At 42.2% G+C, this 20,273-nt stretch overlaps 2 protein-coding genes across 2 annotated transcripts; one reads left to right on the forward strand and one right to left on the reverse strand. All coding sequences in view use genetic code 11, as the record gives it.

Annotated features, from left to right (window-relative positions):
• Positions 1 to 3,945: 3,945 nt before the first annotated feature.
• Positions 3,946 to 4,179, forward strand: EGR_00526 (hypothetical protein; the record flags this gene model as incomplete). Its single annotated transcript, XM_024489775.1, has 1 exon — positions 3,946 to 4,179. One exon carries the CDS (start codon positions 3,946 to 3,948, stop codon positions 4,177 to 4,179), a length of 234 nt encoding a protein of 77 aa, XP_024355772.1.
• A 2,880-nt stretch (positions 4,180 to 7,059) lies between these two features.
• EGR_00527 (hypothetical protein) lies at positions 7,060 to 16,575 on the reverse strand (the record flags this gene model as incomplete). Its single annotated transcript, XM_024489776.1, has 2 exons — positions 7,060 to 7,152; positions 16,519 to 16,575. 2 exons carry the CDS (start codon positions 16,573 to 16,575, stop codon positions 7,060 to 7,062), a joined length of 150 nt encoding a protein of 49 aa, XP_024355773.1.
• Between the last annotated feature and the right edge of the window lie 3,698 nt (positions 16,576 to 20,273).

Here is a 20,273-nt window from a genome sequence, read left to right on the forward strand (position 1 = left end):
GTGCGTGGACTTTAAAACACTTAAGTGATTTCATCGGTTTTGGTTAACTTTGCTTCTAACCTTGCGGGTCTTTGAAATGATTGTGGAAGTCGACTCTGTTATCCGTTGAATTTTGACTAGAGTCTACGTGTTGAAAAGAGTCGTGTCGGTCGTAAAAATAATGTTTGAGTTGATGCAGGTGTCATCGGGGTATCCTTTTGCGAAGTTGTTGCTGTAGGGGTTAGTGTTCGATCCCTCTGCACTACTGACCCTGGTTTAATGGCGAAAACGTGCGTCAGCTACTGCATTTTTACAGCGTCACATCGCGTGCTACATCGCTCCTCGCACACGTGCAGCTTAACCTCATGGGTCAAAAGCATCCTCTTAAACTAGCTTCGGATTTTATTGGTTCTTCATCCTGATAAGGCACTCTCCTGGCACCACTCGAAATAATAATCAAATGGGTTTGAATAGGACTAATTGGAGTCTAGACTGCCTAAGAGGCCGTAACCCCCTCGACGCACAACTTGAGAACATTCCACGATGCCTGGATAGAGGTGCCTGTATTAATTTGAAGATGAGTATTTTGAGCATCTATTAATTTTAGTTTTTTGCCTGGAAGGAACGAGTTTAATCATTCCGAAATTGCCCCTCTCGGATTACATGGTCTGGTGGTAACTCAGCTGTGCCCAAATCACCAGCTAGATGTCTTAGATTATCATTTTTCACTTTGACTATAACACGTACGCGATGTCTTGATTTGCTCCCTTGAGCCGACGCGTCACATATTCGTGACGCCTTGGTTAAAAAATGATGCGTTAGTTCAGAAGGGTGAAATTGGGTGAAAACAACTCGTATTATACATTACCAACGAAGCATCTGCCTAATTTTTCTCTGAGGTCCGAGGGATGAGCGGATTAATTGGAGGTACACCTTTGTAGATACACAAACGGATTCCTTCGTGTTAGTACGGTGAAAAACTACAAGACAAATGTAGATTACACTGTGATAAATTTTCATATGCCTTCCAGTTTCTCACATTAATAACTGGTGGGATTACTCAACTGATGCACAAGCAATATGTCTAAGCCGTAAACAATGGTGTACAACTTATTGCTGTATTTGTCAGTATAACATCGTTCATTGCATAATCGTGGCAAGCATATACTTGATGAAATCTCTAATTAAGGGTAAAAGTTCAGATTTCGTATTTCGTCCAAATGAGGATGCGTTGAATGAGTTCAAGAAATACGATCAGTTAATTAATAATGACGGATCGTTTGAAATTTTCTTTGTCTTCAGGCAGTACAATGTGTGATAGCAATGACCAGATTGTTTATCATTCGTGATGGTAAAAACGCTTGGTGTGAAATGTTTACACCGGTTAACCTTTTCCTACGATCATTCTAGTATCGTCTTTCGTCTGACACCGCAGAACTGCCTGATTCTCAATCCTTGTAACATTTCGCTGAGAGGGGAGATCCGTATCTCGATGCGATGGCGTGCTCCAAGCAGCGTTCGGTCGAGGACACAGGCAGGGAGAGTAGGAAAATTCGTAGATGAAAGTAATTCAGTTGTGGTTTATTACTCAATGACTCAGTTTGTGCTAGCTTTTCGAACAGCTCCTCTCTGATGCACCATAGCAACCCTTCTTGAAAGCTAACACCGATTGGTGATAATTCCTAAATTCCTAATTATTGTTATCGAGAATTTTGTCATCCAGGTCCATAAAGGACTTTTTAAAGTTTGAATCAGAATAATAGGAATGGGTGAATAGATGTAATTAAAACTAAATCCCATGGATTGAGAACATGATCAGGGTTTCACGATTCTGTGACGCTTGAGAAATGCATTACGGTAGATGCGCCTACTTTTTAAAGTTTTCAACAGGGAAGCACATTTACGTCAAGTGGACAAGTGCTTTAAAAATGAATCTCCTTTCAAGGTGTTAATTTTGGCAGTAATTTAAGGTGAATATTGAAGACCGGTGTTGCAAAGCAGCAATCGAATAATTTTAAAAAATGATTTTCCGTCTTTTCCCTTTTAAATTAATTCAAGATCGGTCTAGATCAACAGAACTTCATTTGCTTTCTTTGGCAAGCGTTTACCTTATCTAATGTAACGGTTGTGGATTCGACCAGATAAAGGCGACTCCGGAAAGCCACACCCCGATGAAGTAGGACCTAAAATATTTAAAACCGTCGTGTGCAAATTTATGTTTAGGCAAAGTGGATGCTTAAAATGAATGAGTTGATGAAAGAATTAATGAATAACCAAATAAGTAAATGAGTGAATCGGGGTTGAATGAACTGTTTAACTAATTTAGCACACGGCCCATCGAGAATGTATTATCAGATGTAGTCATTATCTAATCTTGTGTATTGTTGTATATCTAGCATTTCTCTTATCTAGAAGTTATGCAGAAAAATATTACGTTCTTTATGTGTATAACACTAGCGCCCACCTGTTTGACACAAATTCATAAGCCTCGTTTATATTATCCCCATTTAGGCTTTTACTTAATACGGTAGTTAGATTGCTACTCCCTTCCCTCCCTCTCTCCCTCCGGGTGTAATGTTGCAATTAAATGTGCATCAAACGAAAGTGACAAATTTTATCACGGTTGCTACCTCGTGAGGCACTGTGCGAAGCAGGCATTCCGCAGTTCAGGAGAAAAGGCATGAAAGAATTCGAGTTTTTGAGAGCATCCCGAGCTTGTCGAGCGAATCAACACCGTTGCCTCCCCATCCCAGTGCGGTGTGGGGATAAATCGGTGTCCACGGCACAATCGATGCCAAATTGTGACCTGTGGATGCACTGAAAAAAGGACACTTGAAGCCGGAATCAACGGATATTTACATTAAGTGGTGGGGTAATCTGAAAGGACGTTGGGTGGTCGGTTACATTGGATAATGTGCACATCTAGGTGGTACTAGCTCTTCTACTGCATTGCGCCGAGGTGAGCATGATGTCCACTTGGCATTTGACAGTGGAGCGAAATTCGTTCACCCTGTGTTTACGCATGTGTGGGCACGTACACATGCTCCAATGGCCTTAGCAACTAACATCCAGGCTTCGACATTGCGCAAAACAACTTAAGCAATCGTACCAACACCGAGGGAATAAAAAGGACCACAGATTTCCCCCAACTATCATTTTAATTACACACATAACTCTCCTGATCATAGAATAGGCTATTTGAGATAAAAGGTGTTGGCCACTCGGTTGGTGAAGTAGACTAGTGGAAAATGGTTGTTCAATCCGTGGGCATAAACGCCAAGCCCTTGGGAGACCAGTTGCACATTTCCCATGCCTTTTTGGCATATCAGTAAATCGGACAACTCTTCATAACTAGGCAGCTGTGAAATTTGATATGGTTCCACTTTAAAGCATGGGAAATGGGATAGGTCGTAGCCATGGCAGCTACACAACAGGCATGTGAATAAAATGATGGTCATGTCAAGTCCTGCAGGCATTTGGCTTCAGCATTCTTTGAAGGGAAAACGAGTTATCAGTACAAAAATAGCAACGCTTTTGTAATACAATAGTGATTTATCCCTCGGTTTTGGTGAGGCGCGACTTTTGTACTTCGAATTAGTCCCCTTGTACCCGGCTGGGTGGGCTAGCCTTTTGGACCATGCCAATAGCCCGGACACCTTCTCCGTGCTGAATATATATATTCTGCCCGAGTATTTCGTCTTCTTTCGTCTTCAGGGAGTCTCGGGACGCTACACTTTGTTAACACACAAAGCAACCGGAGTCCATTTTTAATAGAAAGTGTACATAAACTGAAAAGTTGCTATAAATAGGTAGAGGAGAGAAGGCATTTTTGGTTATTAATCCACTGTTGTTTGTCGGCTCAATGCCTGGCCATTGTTTTCAACCTCAAATTGGCGGCATTTTTCCCAGTAACCTATAGCTCTTCAAGCTCATTTACTGATGTCTCGTAATCAACTATTTCAGATAATGAAGAAGCTTCAACTTTTCTACGCGATCACTTCAGGCAAGTTCTTAGCCAGTGGCAGGAGAAGGTTTGGGATTCAGTTGAAGCCAATTCAAAGAGTACTTCAATTTCACGCCGTGGAAAACCATAAAATCACAACGAAAAATCAACATTTTTACACTGAGGTTAAACTCGGACTGAATTTTGCATTTAAGGCGTTTAACTGCAACACTAAAGACACTGCATACGACCAATGAGCGCAAATGTGTTTGGGAGAAAGTGTAACACCCATCGCACCAAAACGTGTAATTTATCCTTCCTCTGCTCTTAATGACTATGCGAAACAACAAAGTGTCTGGATTCCATTTTCAATTCCATTCCAGATGTGAATATGTGGCAGTATTTGCCATTAACCACTCAACATTTGCCTTGCCGACCAGTACTTTTACTCATTGTATGCTCACTTCTCAAACTCATTTAACAAGTCGCTGGAGCAAAATCTGCCGATATTTCATCAAAACGTATGTGTAAAATCCTAGTTTCTCGAAGTACCACTGTGATAAACATTTAAAATGTATCCAAGTATTCAAGATTACACTACAACATGTTATTTCGAAGTTGTAATTTGAAGATATCTAAATAACCTTACTAAAATTGTTCGTGGTGGACAGGTATGTTCAAATAGTGATTTCTTAAAGAAACGACTATAAAATGCTGTAAATCCTTTTTTTGTCAACTGATAGCTTTTAATTGCACTTTTAGCCCGACGCAGGCAAGTCAGTACCAATTTGGGAGATTGATTGACTTCAGGATGGCTAATTTTGACAGAAATGCTCACATTTTTAGCATCTAAACAATTCAAAGTAATAATTTTCAAATTAGTGGGTGAGTTCGGTAGCTCTAATGTAAAATCAAATTTTAGAGAGTCCATTCGAGGTATTGGGAATTTCTGCTTAACAAGTCAGCGAGTTACTTCGGGACAAAATATACACCCTCTCATTTCTATAAAATTCAGCATAATTTTCATCCCCTGCTTATCACATTTGCAGGCCATATCACCTGCAGATCGTCTCACCTGGTCCCTGACCCCGCAGGTCAAACATGTGTGAAGTAGTTTAATCAGAGGGAAATCTGTGAACTAAGAAAAAATAGAATAAGAATGCGATCATGCTGGAAAAGAAAGGGCATCTAACCTTTGATGGTTGATTCCTCCTTTAGTTAATACAGTGTTTTTTTGCCTACTCAAATAATAGCTTGGAATTTTGGACACCATGACATACCCAACAACCATATTGCCTTTATTGAGTTCAAAAATTGATATTCTGGGCCAGAGCTCTGATAGGACGAGCGGAGAGAGGAAATCTGATGTCAAAAATGGTCTAATCGCAGTAGAAGGGTGGGTATTACTTGCTACGCAACGGATCTCTTTCCTGTGGCGACAAAAAAATTACTAAGAAAGCAAGGAGAACTAGTGAATTCGATTTCGGCGCATTGCGAGGTAGTGGACGTCGAAAATGGAGACAAATTTGGTGATCCTTAGCGCACTCTTCGATAACTACTACTGCAGTTCAAAGTGCGACTGCTTCCACTGTAGGTTTTGATTGGAAAGAAACTTGTTTGCTTCGGCATTTAATTTGTCGTTATTGTGCATGTGTTTAGAAATTTACACGACCGGTTTTCCTGTTTGGTAAAGGCAATAAATCTGGTTTCCTAATGTAGCGGTTCACGAAGTGATGAAATCTTTTCTGATCTCCACTGTTGTACACTTGCAGGCGCAGGCAATTTAAAGCACCAGGTGGCGCTGAATGGGTGTTAAGGAAAAACTTACCTTTTGCAGATGTTTAAGGAAACGCACTTTTTGATCGGTTGGGATCGCGTCTTTCCGTGGAGTCCCCTTGGTTTGGGGGGGTGAATGGTCAAATTGACATGACCTTAATTGGTTGGGTGGTTTTCAGTGGATTGGAGGAAGGCTGAAGCACGCTTCATTCGTGGTCAATGAGACGGAGGTGGGGTGAGGGGGGGAGAGAGAGACAAGGACGTGACTGTCCTGTGTGCAGAGCTGGGGCTAGGTGACACAAGCACGCCAAACCACATCCGCATCTCGTTTGTGCTGGGGCAATCAATAATGTCTCCGCGGGTGGCCGTGCGTCTCAACAACTGTAGGCAAGATTGGACCAATGAGCAAGCCGATCGATATTTACTGTGACGTCAGAGTTACCGGTTTTTTTGGGAGAGCAGGCGTAAAGTTTCAAAGATGCGCTTGAAGCCCATCTCTAGATTGACTCTAAAATCTGGCATTTAGTTTCAAAAAATCAGGCTTAATTAATAGGCAGTGTGAATTACTTTCACACAGGCGATAAAAAAACCTGGGGTAAGCCGTCAGAGGGTCTGGTAAGACAAACAAATGGTAACGATCACAGGAATTAAAATATATCCACCCGTCTTGGATTTTACCACCTGATTTAAAAATTAAGCAAAAAATGAACATATGCATCAAAAGCAGCCCCTGAAAATCCAAATGAAGTTGAGCCGTTAAGAAAATGGGCAAGCAGATGTAACCCATTTGAGGCTATTCATTTTGCTTAAGTATTTCCATATGGTTAATGTTGGCGTCGTAGATACCTACCAGGATTCGGCTGTTGCCTATTACGGCGATGGAGAGGGGATATTGGCTCATTATGTGAGGGTTTGACGACTAAGTAGACGCCATGCATCACCCAAGATTCTTTTATACTGCTGCGCTATTCAAATGAGATTAGTCAAGCTGGACAATTCATTGGAGAGGGTTTTTTTTACCTATTTTGTCATCATCCAATTACGGACACCACAGAAGTGATGGAATCCCAAAAAATCAAACATCCGCAAGTCTGATTTGGGGATTAAAGAGGGAAATAGCCTCCTGCCTCTTACCACAAAGCAGTTATTGAATTTCCACTCTCAAAACCTCTATTTTGCAGGAGGCAACCAACTTCTGACTCACTGGGTAAGAACCAGCCAAGTCACCCTTAGGCCGACTGCTCCCAACGCGAGTCTATTCAATGCTCAAAAACCACCGCAATGTAGTTGCAAAGTGGTGGCTTTGAGGCGCAAAAAGTGATGGGGAAGGGAAAGTAGTTGCCTTTTTTAGCAAATCGCGGCTAATCCGCCGTCTCATGGCCCGACGGCGGCGGTGGCGGCGGCAGCACGCAAGCAAGCGGGGCACGGTGACTCAGCGGTGTCTTCGAGGCAGGCTGCACGCACGAGAAGGCAGGGCGGGAAAGGCGACTCAGAATGGGAGACCTTTGCATTAAGATTAACATCGTCGTCTCATTTCCCCTAATGGATTTGTGGCGAATGCTTTGAAGGAAGGTTTGTGTTCACTTACGGTTAACCGTTGCATGGATCACCATTCTAACTTAAACTGACTAATCGTACAATTCTAAGTTGTGCCACTTCTCTCAATTTGGTCTGTGAGTTGCTCATTGAATTGAAACGCGTCTATCATTGACTAATTATAATGAAATTACCTTGAAACCTACTTGCATTGTCAATCAGATGCCAATGCTATTGGCAGCATCCCCATCACGTCACTTGGACTCATTCACGAGCCCACTTACAGTTCCAAAATGGGGTAATGAAGTGATTGCAACCACTGTAGGCATTTCAAGCATATTGAAACTCTTTTCCCTCTTATTCCAAACCGTAATTATTCTTGGATGTTTATGGGATGTTGCATTCATGATGACGTTATGATGTATTGAGATCGGCCGTTGAAGCAATCAACTGAAGGGAACGCCGAAAGGAGAGAGAGAGGGTGAGGGAGTATCACATTTGCACAAAACTAGTTTATGCTAATGAGTTTGAAGGAGGGATGAAACACCTGTAGAACACACAATTGGGATAAAGATGATCCACCCATTAGCTACTCTACCGAATTGGCAGAGGTTGGCATTTGCCCCGAGGGCTATTAAGAAAAAGGGGAAAGTGAGGCAGGTCATTCCCTCTGTGTTTTGAATTACCATAGCAAATCACATCGCAGAGATGCGGCTTAACACTGAGACCTAGAAATTTGACTCAAAAATTCGGCAGTTTAAATGACTAGGGTGCTTGCTTGGATTTTCAAGATTTTGTCTGTTAGCAGCAGTGCAATTCGGGCTAATCATATCAACGACAGGAAGTGAAATCTTTGAAGTGAGCAGTAAATGAAGTTCTTTACAAGACACTTAGATCTACTGATAACCTGGGTAAGAAACGCCCAAAACACCATGGTTGAGAGGACCTTTGAGATGGGGGGGAGGGGAAACAAACGAAGGGCGGTTTAAATGACTAGCAATTAGAATGCGTATCCAGGCAGCGAAAGCTATAAACAACATAGATACGGATTTTGGAGAAGAGAAGCAATAATTATCTTAAAGGGGATTCCGCGACAGGTTTTCCTTCTGTGTGGCTGAGTTGAGTGGAACCGCGTGGTTATCTGAAGACGATGACCAACTTCCAAAATGGAGGAGAAATATTTCATGGCTGTTCCATGAAAAAACTCACAAATGTGGAATTAATAGACAGGCAGCTTTCTCTATGAACCTAATGAGAAAGCGATTTAAAACTTGTCGGGGAGACATTCAGCATAGCATCACCTTCTTTAGACCTTCCCAATCCCAGAATTAATCATGTGCTCACGCAGAGTTTGTTTTGATTTAAAGCTTACTGTTGCTTTGTTTGTAGAAAGATATTTGCTATTACTTCTTAGTGAAGTATTTTTGCTGCTTTGGTAATAGTTAAGCTTCGTGAAGGGCTGTTAATTGTCTGAGATGTATTTTGGCCACAATGAAAAAGACAAAAACCGCTTTCCTCTATTCACAACTCATTTTAAATTTGAGATGAATCGCTAGGTGAATTGTGTAAGCTAATCAACAATAGAATAACAGCATCAGGGAAAATTCTCATAATCCTTTAATCTTTAAAATGGTCGTCATCGCAGTCTCCCGCCCAATCTGTTAACCATCCGAATCCACTTTTAAATACCGTTTCGATCCTGGAAACTAAGGCACCAGATTCAGTCCCAGCTACCGTTTTTACCTCACTTTTATTTCCCACCCCAGTGTCTAAATCATTTCGTATGTGGTGGCGTGATTGTCTGAAGCTTTTGCCAAGAGAAGGTACTAGTCACTACTTTAAAGATATACGAAGAGGCCAGAGACGAGTATGAGGATGAGGACGGGAGTGAGGCAGTATCTCTCGCTCACCCTTCTAAGGCTTAGATCTTCTCAAGGCTCAGTTTGGCCATAAGCAGAATGAATTCTAGCGTCTTGATTGAGAATGGGAATTGTTCACTACGGTATCACCAGCTTTGACTGTTCCCAAGGCAAGCTCTTTCACTTGTAGCTCTCAAGCCTTAGTGTTTGGCCCCTAGCAAGTAAACAATTTGCAGGAAGCCATTGAGTCTAAAGCCCATCAAATACAAAGCAAGAATGGTATTTAGATTACACTATCTGGCATTGCCTCCATTGATACAATTAGGAGCGTTAAATTAGAGGACCAGTTTGCCGATTTTGACATATTCAATACTTACACATCATTGTCACTGAGGTGGGGATCGCATTAATACGCGGATTTATGGGGAGCAAAAGACAATTCGACTTATAGTAAAAAAGCACAATATCACAGATGCTGTTACCAGTAGACGTGATGTTTACACAAGTTGTAAACACGCGTTTCCCCCATTGTTTATTCAATCACGAATTCGCCGACGCACGTGTTTGAGTGTCGTCCATGCGTAGGCCAGAGGGAAGGAGGCCGCACTTTACCTCATTTTGGCACCTCAGCCCTCTCAGGCTCATCCTACATCGCGAATCCAAAATGATGAACAAGTTGAGCAAGCACATGACTCAACTCAACGGTTTTACAACTGAAAGGAAGTCGAGTGATTACCATACCTCGTTAGTCAGCAGTGAGAAGACGCTCCTATTATCATGCGTTAGTCACCGCTTTACTGCTGACCGTGTTCACCAAACCGTGTTTCAGCCCGGAAGGCAAAAAACGGCAGGCGCATAATGAAGTGAGAGCCGAAGCAGCACTTTATGGACCGGAGAAGCGTCGACAAATGCTCATTAAGTCGCTGCTGCTGTTTGATTTGATTAACTCAGGGTCATGGCCAAGATAATGTTAATTTTTGGGATCTGCACTATGTCAGTTTTCGTTAAAAAAGTGCTAGGTACTCTTGACCTTAAGGCGATGACCTGAGCGCACTTAATTATCAATTTCTATTGCACTGACTTAGTACGGATTTGAGTTAGGGCTAACGCGCCTTGGGAATTTATATGAAGCACTTGCTAAAACAACACATCTGGTTTGTGGAGACCAAATTTGTATATTCTCTACTAACTTTGCCAACTCCTTTAGAGAATGAGTCTTTTATGCATTGCCTTTGGAATTCTAAAAGCACGTTTGTTGTGGATTTCTTTACTTGTTTGACTTTACGTTTTAATTTCGCGGTCACTTAAGCCTCCATCATTGCCTTTCCTATCATCGGCATGACCTCAGGGCCGTGTCAGCAGCCCTCCACCCCCCTTGCCCATTCGTCGGCAGTGCATATTCAGCCCTGGTATTATGACTTCGTTCGCCTTTCGTAAAGACTGGAGACGCTGCAATTGTTCGAAAGGGTACTTCACTTTTCTGCCGTAAATTGCAACATGAATTCCTACCACAATATCAGTTCCCACCACTCATTTGTCCTCACACAAAATTGGCTAATCCAAATCTCCCTTTTGAAGTGTCGGATAAGTGAGAGGAATCTTGCCAACACTGATTTAAATCACAGCCAAGCCGCCCTCATTCCTAACTGTTTGAAGTTGGCATGGATGCGTGCGGGTTTTTCAACAACAAACACTCGCAGTTCTGCGGTGAAGGACGGCTAAAGAAGTGTTAATTAAGCTGCGCATTGACTTCCACGCTCGCCCTACTTCAATTTCACGTCTGGCAAATAGGTGGAATATTTCTCCTTCCTTCTAAATTGGAATGGCAGGAAAGTAAGTACACAGTGATGACGTATTTTCTTTCGCAAAAGTCAATGCTGCAGGCGAGCGAATTCATCCGGACCCGTAGGAATATGGCATGGCGTCGTGCGTCTCTCCAGATGGGCTGTACTTTACCTCCCTTTTATTGCTGGCCATGTGTTGCGTGTGTGTGTGTGCGCATGTGACAGGAGCCAGGGTTCCATGAAAAAGGTTGTTTCATGTTTGGTCCCTCCCACTTTTGCGGCAAATGAGTGTGATTTCCCTTCTAGTAGTGGACAAATGTACACTTTAAACCAATTCCCAATTTCTACTTGTGATTTCCGTATCTCCGACTCTTGTTTAGATGCTAATAGGAGTTTGCCCAGAAATCGAGTTATCGTGACCGATGTTGTTCGGTGGTATCCACCCTAAACACCCCTTATAGTTTATTCTTTGCACTCGATAGTAGAGAGAAAATGTGCATTGTGTGCCTAATCTACTTACCGAATTCTTTCCCTTCGTCATTACTAAACGACCAGGTCTACTTTTATCGGTGCCTTTTCCTGTACAAAACACCAAAAGGCCAATCAATGCATTAATTTTACCTTGGCTGCATATCTTCCCAGCAAATTCCACAACACGCTTGTTTAAAACGACAAAGCGATAACTCCCCCTTTAAGCTATTGGTTCGTTTTTGTGGGTCAAAGGTTGGGTCGATAGTTTAATTTGAAAAATACATATGAAACCGCTATAAATAGTTATTTGCGATATTATTTTCTAAACAAAAACAAATTTTTTTAATAAATTCACATCACATAACTTTTCTGTCTTTTAAAACTGTTTTTGTTAATTTCTCATCTCCAAAGTAATTGACAAATTTCACGTAAAAAAGGGACTTATTTGAATCCTTTGAAAGTAACTGCTGTCACTAGTTTGTAAGGAGGAACTTTCCAAGTTTTCTTAAAAATATATCGCAAAAAAATCATAATCAGATTCTTGATTTAGATGTGGCTTGCTTTTAGTAGGAAATAAAACTAATCTTGGAATTCTGTGGCTCTCTCAGAGTTCATGATTGAACATTAATTCACGTTTGCTTTCCCCAGGCAAATATATGCCCAAATTCAACAGAGGACAACCGGCCACCTTGATGATGGTTTTTGCTTTCAATATGGCACCAACCCTTGTACCACTTCACCTCTTGCGCTCATGATGACAAATTGGATTAGCTTTGGAAGAAGAGCATCTCACATACGTTTAGCCATTCTGAACCCATCCCAAAGTGCTTGCGATGTGATTCCTTCTTCAACCGATTATCATAAACTGATGATGAACGCCTGTCACATATACGTGACGCTGGCAGTGAACGTGTTGAACTAATATGATGTGATCGGACAGGCCAAATTCGGTGGCGATGACTAACTTTAACTCATCTCTAAACCTGGTATTCAATTTCACTAGAATAGATTCAAATAAGATGAAGAGGATTCAATTGTCAAACATTTGTTGGTTTTATACCTTCCTTGCAAAACCATCAAATTACTGCTCCACTGGCAGTCGTCAACGGGTCTTCCATCCTTCTCGAACAAGTTATAATTGCTTAAAGTATGACAACATTGCGAATTTACAGTTTTAACTCGTTTTTTTTTACAGAATATTACCAATACTCTGCAGTTAAAAACTTCTTGTCATGAGGACTATTGACCCCTACAAATGCAATGCTAAACCGACTTCAATGGTTCGCATTCCTACCTCCTTCAAGCGGCACAGAACAAGAACTTGTCATTATGGATAAGCAAAATATTATTTACCATTTGAAGTGTTAATTTGAGTCACTGTGTCAGACTGAAGGGCCGGAGAAAGAATTCTTGAAGATGAAACTAAAAAGGATTCCCCCTAAACGATGGTCTTTCCTAACTACAAAAAAATCTCTCCTCCATCAAGCCTCTACAACTAGGGGAGGCAAAATGGTTCCTTTGCCTTCCGAATTGCTTGTTAGTGAACGAATAAACTAGCGATTGTCAGACATAGTTATCATCGTGACATGCTAATGATTCTTTAATTGCACATGGTAATCTGCTTAATTACGACCTCATGCCAGCCTGTCAGCTTTCCTGTATTTACAGAATGGAATAGGAACGTAATAGCAACTACCACCAGTATAGAAGAAGCTTATTATTAACCTAGAAAGTGTTGGATGGAGTGTAACTATGCCAAAATGGCCACCAGGACCGTAAGGGCTGAAGTTATCCGGGCAAAAATATTTGGGTTCATGAATACCGCCTCGGTTGGAGGAAAAACCGCACCCGGGGCGTCTACTGGGGAAGTAGTGTTAACCAAAGTTGTGGAGGCTAAGAGGATCTCGTGCTACTAAGGCGATAACCAAAATAAGTCATATTTTATAAAAATTGCAAGAAACCACCAGTAGCCTACCTCGCTTTAGGCCCCAGTACTGATTTAACACAAGTGCTGTCTGCTAGATTGGCATCAGAGTGAAATCTCGGACAGGTGTGGGGACAAGCCCATGCCTCACGCAAATGTTGTGTTGACTAAGGCCAACCTCCAAATGCGCATTTAGTCATGAATTTACTTCAAAGAGGCGGTAAAGTCTGTTACCTTTAGGTGAATCAACTACCGTTTTTTTTTTTGATATTTGCGCAAAAAAACAAATTGCTTAAATGCAGGAATGAGGGAAGTCTTAACAGCTTGACACCACCATTCAACCTCCTAATGTAGCCAAGTTGGGGTAGAAACCCTTTAGAAGAAATTCTTTTCCGTGTTGGTCGATCACTTTGTCTCTAGATGGTGCTCCTGACCGGAGGCAGATTGAATGCACCGAGTCAGTCAGGTGTAAAAACCCCGTTTTAAGGTGTATTTCCTGTTTGTGGCATAGCCTTAACAAAAATGATGCGAATGAGAACTGCTTTCTCCTACATGTCCCTTTAAAGGTTTTAACAATGTACCACTTGAAATCCCAACTAACTGGGTCTAATAAGCAAAATGGAAATATTGAAAGACTGCTCCACTTATTAGAAGAGATAGTAGATGATGCTATAAAAAGATTATTGGTAATGGTTTAAAAGCAAAAGGCATTCTGAAATTACTCAGTTCAAACCTATTTCATTCCCACAAAGAGAATTTTCCACCTACTTGAACCTCTAGAGAATAAAAGGAAAAAAGCAGCGTCAGTTAAATTAGCTGTGGAGGAGAGAAAAAGATGGGGCTGTTGGAAAATTAGATAAAAGGACGTAATGGAATCAAGCAAGCAGTTATTTTGATCTAAGCCCAAGAAAACAAAGCACTTATGGAAGTTAGCAATGCATATTCCTCCAGAGTATTATGCCTGCATTCGCATTCAGGAAAGCTTCAGGGCGCTACATTGATAGCAGCGGAAAGCGAACTCAATCCTTAAGGGAATAACTATCCTGATTTCTACTGCTGGGTGATGAACTTTCAGGTGACGGAAGAAGGGCATGTGCTGTGGATAGAAAAATCAGTAATGACCCCTAACAGAGGAGTTAATAATGATGTCTACCTTCGGCAACTATCCCAACCCTGTGGTCTGCGGGCATGATATTAACAACTGAAGCAGCACTAGCCGTTAATCATCTGAGAAAGTTCGAAGCGGAGTTGGCAACAGTACTTGTGTGGAGATGTCAATCAAGGGAATTCTCAATACCTCCTCTATACCTCTGCTAGTTGAATAGAACCCTGATGGCTAATGAAGTTAGAATTGGACAATAGGGGAGAAACCTGATCCTCAAAAAACTATTTTAAATACCTTCCTTTACTAAATAACTCGGCTTTTAGGCCAGCGCGCCTACGGCTAGCGATGGGCATACGTGGTGGCCAGCAGAGGGCAATCCTAGTCTCCTTAGGAAATACATTCAAATCGTTATTCTTGGCAGTTTTTATTGCAATAGTACAAGACAACTAAGGCATTAATGCTGCATTTATGGTAAATGATTCTTACTCCCCTGTAGGACAGCACCGCTTTTCCCCTGCTGTAGTGATTCGACATTTTGTTTAACTGCTTGTTTAGCTACGCGGGCATTTGAGGCTCCGCAGGGTGCGCTTCCTCTCTGCAGCCTGGTCTTCGGGCCACACCGGTAACCTCTAAACTCTTCTGTAAGTCGGTGATAAGACTCTGGCTTATTACGACTTCGTGGGAGACTCGGCACACTACCTTGCCACAAAGTCAAAGCAAGTTCTAAATTAACCTCCGCTAACGTCCTTAGGAAAAGTGCTGATGGTTCTCCACTAATGGATGTCAAATACTATGCAGCTGAAGTCAGAGAGGACATCGTTTTGGACAACTTTTCCCATAAATTTAACTGGCACTTTGTTGAAACAAACTTACTGATTGCTCCTTGTTCAACAGTTTTAAATGCCTATAAGGGTCACCAAATAATGGAATATCATCACCATTAGTAATGAAGAATGACTCGATTATTTTAATTCAGATTACCCAGGCCTTCGATATTCACCAAAAAAAATAGTAATTTACTCTCCCGATTTTTAAGTCAGCCAAAGTATTAACTTGCGGAAAATTCTAGTAGGCCTGGCAACTTTGAGCTTCCAAAAAGTCTGGAATGCTCCTAAATGACCCAACTTTCATACAGCGATGCCTAGGCTGCGAACAGTAAGCGAGAACACTATGTACAATATTTGAACTTCTAGAAGAGTTTTGCTTATGCTGTGAAGGCTAAAATTTGAGTAAAATAAGGAGTTAGCTGTGGCGATCAAAGACTTCCCTAATAACAAAAGAAGGCGTTATTGATAGGAGCAATATGTGTTCTCGGAGGCATGGAGGTCATTCTGCCCAGCGAAGGCACAAAGATTTGGCCCAAAATACTCACGAAATAAAAAAGGAGTCAAACAAAAACCAAAGTATTACATAGACACCTAATCCTCTCCTTTTGAGCGCCATCCCCGGGCTTGCTCTTGGACAACCTTCCGCGTCGCCCATCGCTTTACAAGAAAAAACAAACCATTTACGCCAGTCATGGAAATTCCACGCAGCCGGAAAGATGCTTGATGGCAACATCACTGATCCCTCTTGGTGATTACACTGGATCTGGAGTTTCCTCCTGCCTGGCAGTTGTATTGGAAGACTGGGTAATGTACTGGTCATCACGCGTGTCCATCGATAGTTGTAAGAACACTGGCCCGAAAGCATAGTTATTAGATAAAGTACAGTGTTAAAAGTAATTTTTTGGAACTATGGTTTCGCGTCTATCCCTCCTTGCTATGTTGTTCTCATTTTAGTACTGCCCAGTCATATCAATCTGGATTCCATTCGGCTAGTAGTGATTTAGATTTGTACAGGAACAGTAGATGGCTCCTTAACGCACAAATTTTTAGATGGTTCACCACTATTGTCACCCAAGTTGTCAATAGTATTCCCACGGAAAGCGAAAGTGGAATAGTTGGTAAGGGTAGACGTAATTTAAATCCTTCTCCTAAGGATCGCCACGGATTCTACCATCCACAGCTTATACCCTTCCTCCGCTGCATTAAGGTTTTGCATTCAGTAATAGAAATCCAAGTAGAGTCCTTTGGCCACGATACTTCCTCAAAGATGAAAGAAGGCGTAATACTTCAGTAGAATTGACAGTGCCAACGTACAGAGGGATTGGGGTGTTCCTGGCAGGACCCGGAGGCCATGCCGACCAGCGGAAGCATAAAGGGGAAGCCATAAGTGTCAGCGAAACCAAAAGAAAGATTTGACCAAGTACTCAAAGTATCATATAAATGACTAAATTATGATAAACGACATCATGCTCTTAAATCGTTTCCATCTAACGTATGGGTATCATTCTAGTTACATCGTCAGTTAAACTGATTTGCATTTCCCTTACTATACAAATCACAAAATGAGGCTTAAAAAGAGTGGTTTTACTTGATCCGCATAAATACATGCAAGTTGTCGGTCCACGAGGCTTGTCCGGCGAAAGGGGGTTTGGCGTGGGTGAGTGAGTCACCCATGCAAGATGACAAAACCGACAACAATGGGTGCGCTGGCGGGATGACACAAACACCTTTTACATGCATGCTTCTGCTCCCGGTGAGATGGGGCAAAAGCTCTGGATAATTATGCAGCACCAAGTACAGTGTGACGGGGCTTTTATGTAAGTCGTCTCTTCACCTGGATGAGCTCTTCGCTTTCAGCAGTTTCCGTGATCAGACTGGTGGCTTGGTGGCCTGCCCGTGCCCACCGCCGTTAACTGCGCATCCTTACCACGCCTTTGGCGATTACCTGAGAAAATAAATCAAAATTCTTTCAAAATGGATAAAAATCTTAATTTCATCAGTCTAATATTAGACTTATACATCGAAAAAAGGGGGACCGTGCCGTGGATAGCTGAATCGGTGAGGAGTCATGGTAGACGGAGCATAGAAACGGCTTTCACCTTTGCAAATGTAGGCACTGACAACTGAAAAGAGGCTTTGCTAAAACAATTTGAAAGTTTCCGTTAAAAAGATGCCTACATTACCTACAAAAAACTGGATTTAACCCTTGTGGAGGACTAGACAGCATTCAAACGGGATTATAGCGGCAAAAAGGAGGGGATATTAAACATCAGGCTATGTTAGTTAACAAACCTCCAAGCAAATAAGACACGAAATAGCGATTGGCATTTGAAATGCAATTCAAGACTTAAGGGGATCCAAGGCACGCATAACTGACGTTAGGGCCAATTGTCTTCTCGCCTTGATAGGCGTCTATGTAGAACTTTCGGTTTTACATTGCTCACGATTTGCCATTTAACGACCACGTTGTAATGGCCAAGGGAGAAGGATAAGGAATGGAGAGGGAGAGACACTCGAAGTCTCTATCTTAATGTCATGGCTTCCAGTCAGTGCCTCTCGCCTCCCGACTAGGAGAGATTTTTGCTTGACCCACATTTTTCTTTTCCACTGCAACGCTCACCAGTCCACACATATGAGTGATCAGACGCAACAAAGGAGCACTTCCAGTGCTTATTTCAGTAGATTTAAGTCTTGCGTGAAGCATTTTCTCTACGATACTAGCCATCGTTAAGACACCGCGAACAGATTTTGAGAGCAAATCCCTCGGCTTTCAGCTTCAAGGTAGCAAAAATCCAGGTATCTTTGTGGATGACAGGAGTAGTTAATTCTTTCTCATCCTTCGAGCACGCAATATCTCAGCATCCCTTCAGCAAGTCCTTTTCTCGCGTGTAGAAAATTATTAATTTACAGGGAGCATGTTGGTACAAAACAGGAGATGAAGAAGCGCAAAAGGGGTGCTTTTAATAACGTTACACTTTACTAAATTTACGAGGAGTAAATTTGAATCTGTGCAGAAATGATAAACAAAAAATTGTTCTAGTACAGGGGGTTGAGGAAAATTGCATAGTCATAATATAGGCTGATACTGCAACTGCCTAGATTTGCTCACTCAGGGCCATCAGGATTCGTACTAGGTCCGCTATTTTTGGTCAAACAGAATCACGCATTCAAATCAGCTTCTTATGTACATAAAAGTGTACGCAAGATCACGCAGAAATAAATTTTTTGCAAAATCTAGACACATTAACTCGCGACTGTTGTTGCACGTTGAGCGATAGCAACCCCACTGGAGGTCCTAAGACCCCTCTGAGCTCTAACAGGCTCATAGTGATTTGCCACATTTGCTTTAATTTTTTTTATGCCAATGCCAATTTAAGTGCACGCAAAGCTGACACGCTTGGCAGGTCTGTCACAGAAATTGCAGCTGTTGGCTGCCCAATTGCACCTAATGATCTGCGTCTAAATTGCTGTGGTTTGATATTAAAGTAAATAGCTTTGGATAGATCCTTGTTTAATTCGAGGCTTCGCGCTCTCACTGCATTCCTGTGGAAGAAAGGTGGCAGGCATTACAGTTGGAGAATGTACATTCGAGCACTACAATCTGCATGTTTAAACGGTCAAGGTGTTGAAGTGCTTTGAAAATGGACAACGGACGCTTCTCAATTGATATTTGTGTTTGGCATGGCGCCTTCATGAATGATCTCAAGAGGCAAAACATACTCCATTTATTGTTTTCCGTCTCCTTTGGTTCTACCACAGCTAAAGCCGCGAAAAGTGGTGTGTGCATGTGGAGTTCCCGGATATTCCGAATAGCCGTTCAACAAGCACCTCTCCTCATTGAATGCGCATACAAGTCATGCCTTTTGTAGAAGTGCTACTTTAAAATGTATCCTACGCGGCGCGCTCCAAAGTCCCACCTTCAAGCACCCCTGAAGCTATGGGCATCGAGACTGGAGCTCCATCTGGGGTCCTAAAACGATGCTTGAGGACATTTCTCACTTATAATGATCCCTTGAAAATTCAGTAATTACCAGGTTTTTAAGTGTTTGCAATGCGAATGCACGAAACGAAGGATAGGGCTCAGGCGCGAACTATCAAACGCGATCGTAGTCCCCCCAAAGGCCTGCATTTTTACTTTTTCGTAAATCATTTCCTCCCATTAACAAATACGTTGTATAGAAATGTTTTTCAAATTTTATTCACGGTTACTTGGGCTCCAGAATTCACTCGTAGCATACTGGCTTGTTTTAATTGTTTGCTTAACTCTTCGTTTGGGTTTTGGGGGCACTTAAGTCTCCACTATCGTACTTCCGCCAGGTGACATGGCCCGGAGGCTATGCCAGTAGCCCCCAGCGCTTCTGCACACCGGCAATGCACTCTCTGTCCTGCTATTATGACCCTTTCCGTCTTCATGAAAAGCTCGGCGCGCTACGTTGACTGTAGCGGAAGGCAAACCCCATCCCAAAGGTCAACTACCCCAATTTCCATTACTAGGCACTAAGCCTTGACGTGACGGAAGAAGTGCATATTGCTACAGACGGGAGAATCTATAACGACCCTTAGCAGAAGGGCTGAAGATGGCGTCTATCTTTGGCAACTATCCCAGTCCTGTGTTCTGTGGAAATTCTATTTATAGCCAAAGCGACTCTGGCTGTGGAAAATCTGGTGTACATCTGCTGTACTTGTTTGAATAAGTCAACTGAGTGACATGCGATACCTCCACCTCTCTGCTAGCTGTGTATAACACAGATAGATGTGGCTAGGTGGCACTGAAGTGAGGATACGGTGGCAAGGAGGAATGGACACCATTCCTTATCCTCACAAAACTATTTTAAACCGCATTCTTTATTAGATTACTCAGCTTTTGGGTTGGTATCCTTACGACAAGCAAGATGGCCGGCACATTCCCCCATTTCCTAAATACAGCTCCCAAACAGGACGAAACTCTGGATTCAGTGGAATCGCCAGGAGACATCAGTGACACCGCGATCAAATGTCTCCTCATTTGCACGCCAATTCGATGACTGGCACCGATGGTCGGTTCGTGACTGTTGTTCTTACAACACTGA

This window comes from Echinococcus granulosus (genome assembly GCF_000524195.1).
Source record: "Echinococcus granulosus chromosome Unknown EG_S00002, whole genome shotgun sequence".
NCBI lineage: Eukaryota > Metazoa > Platyhelminthes > Cestoda > Cyclophyllidea > Taeniidae > Echinococcus > Echinococcus granulosus.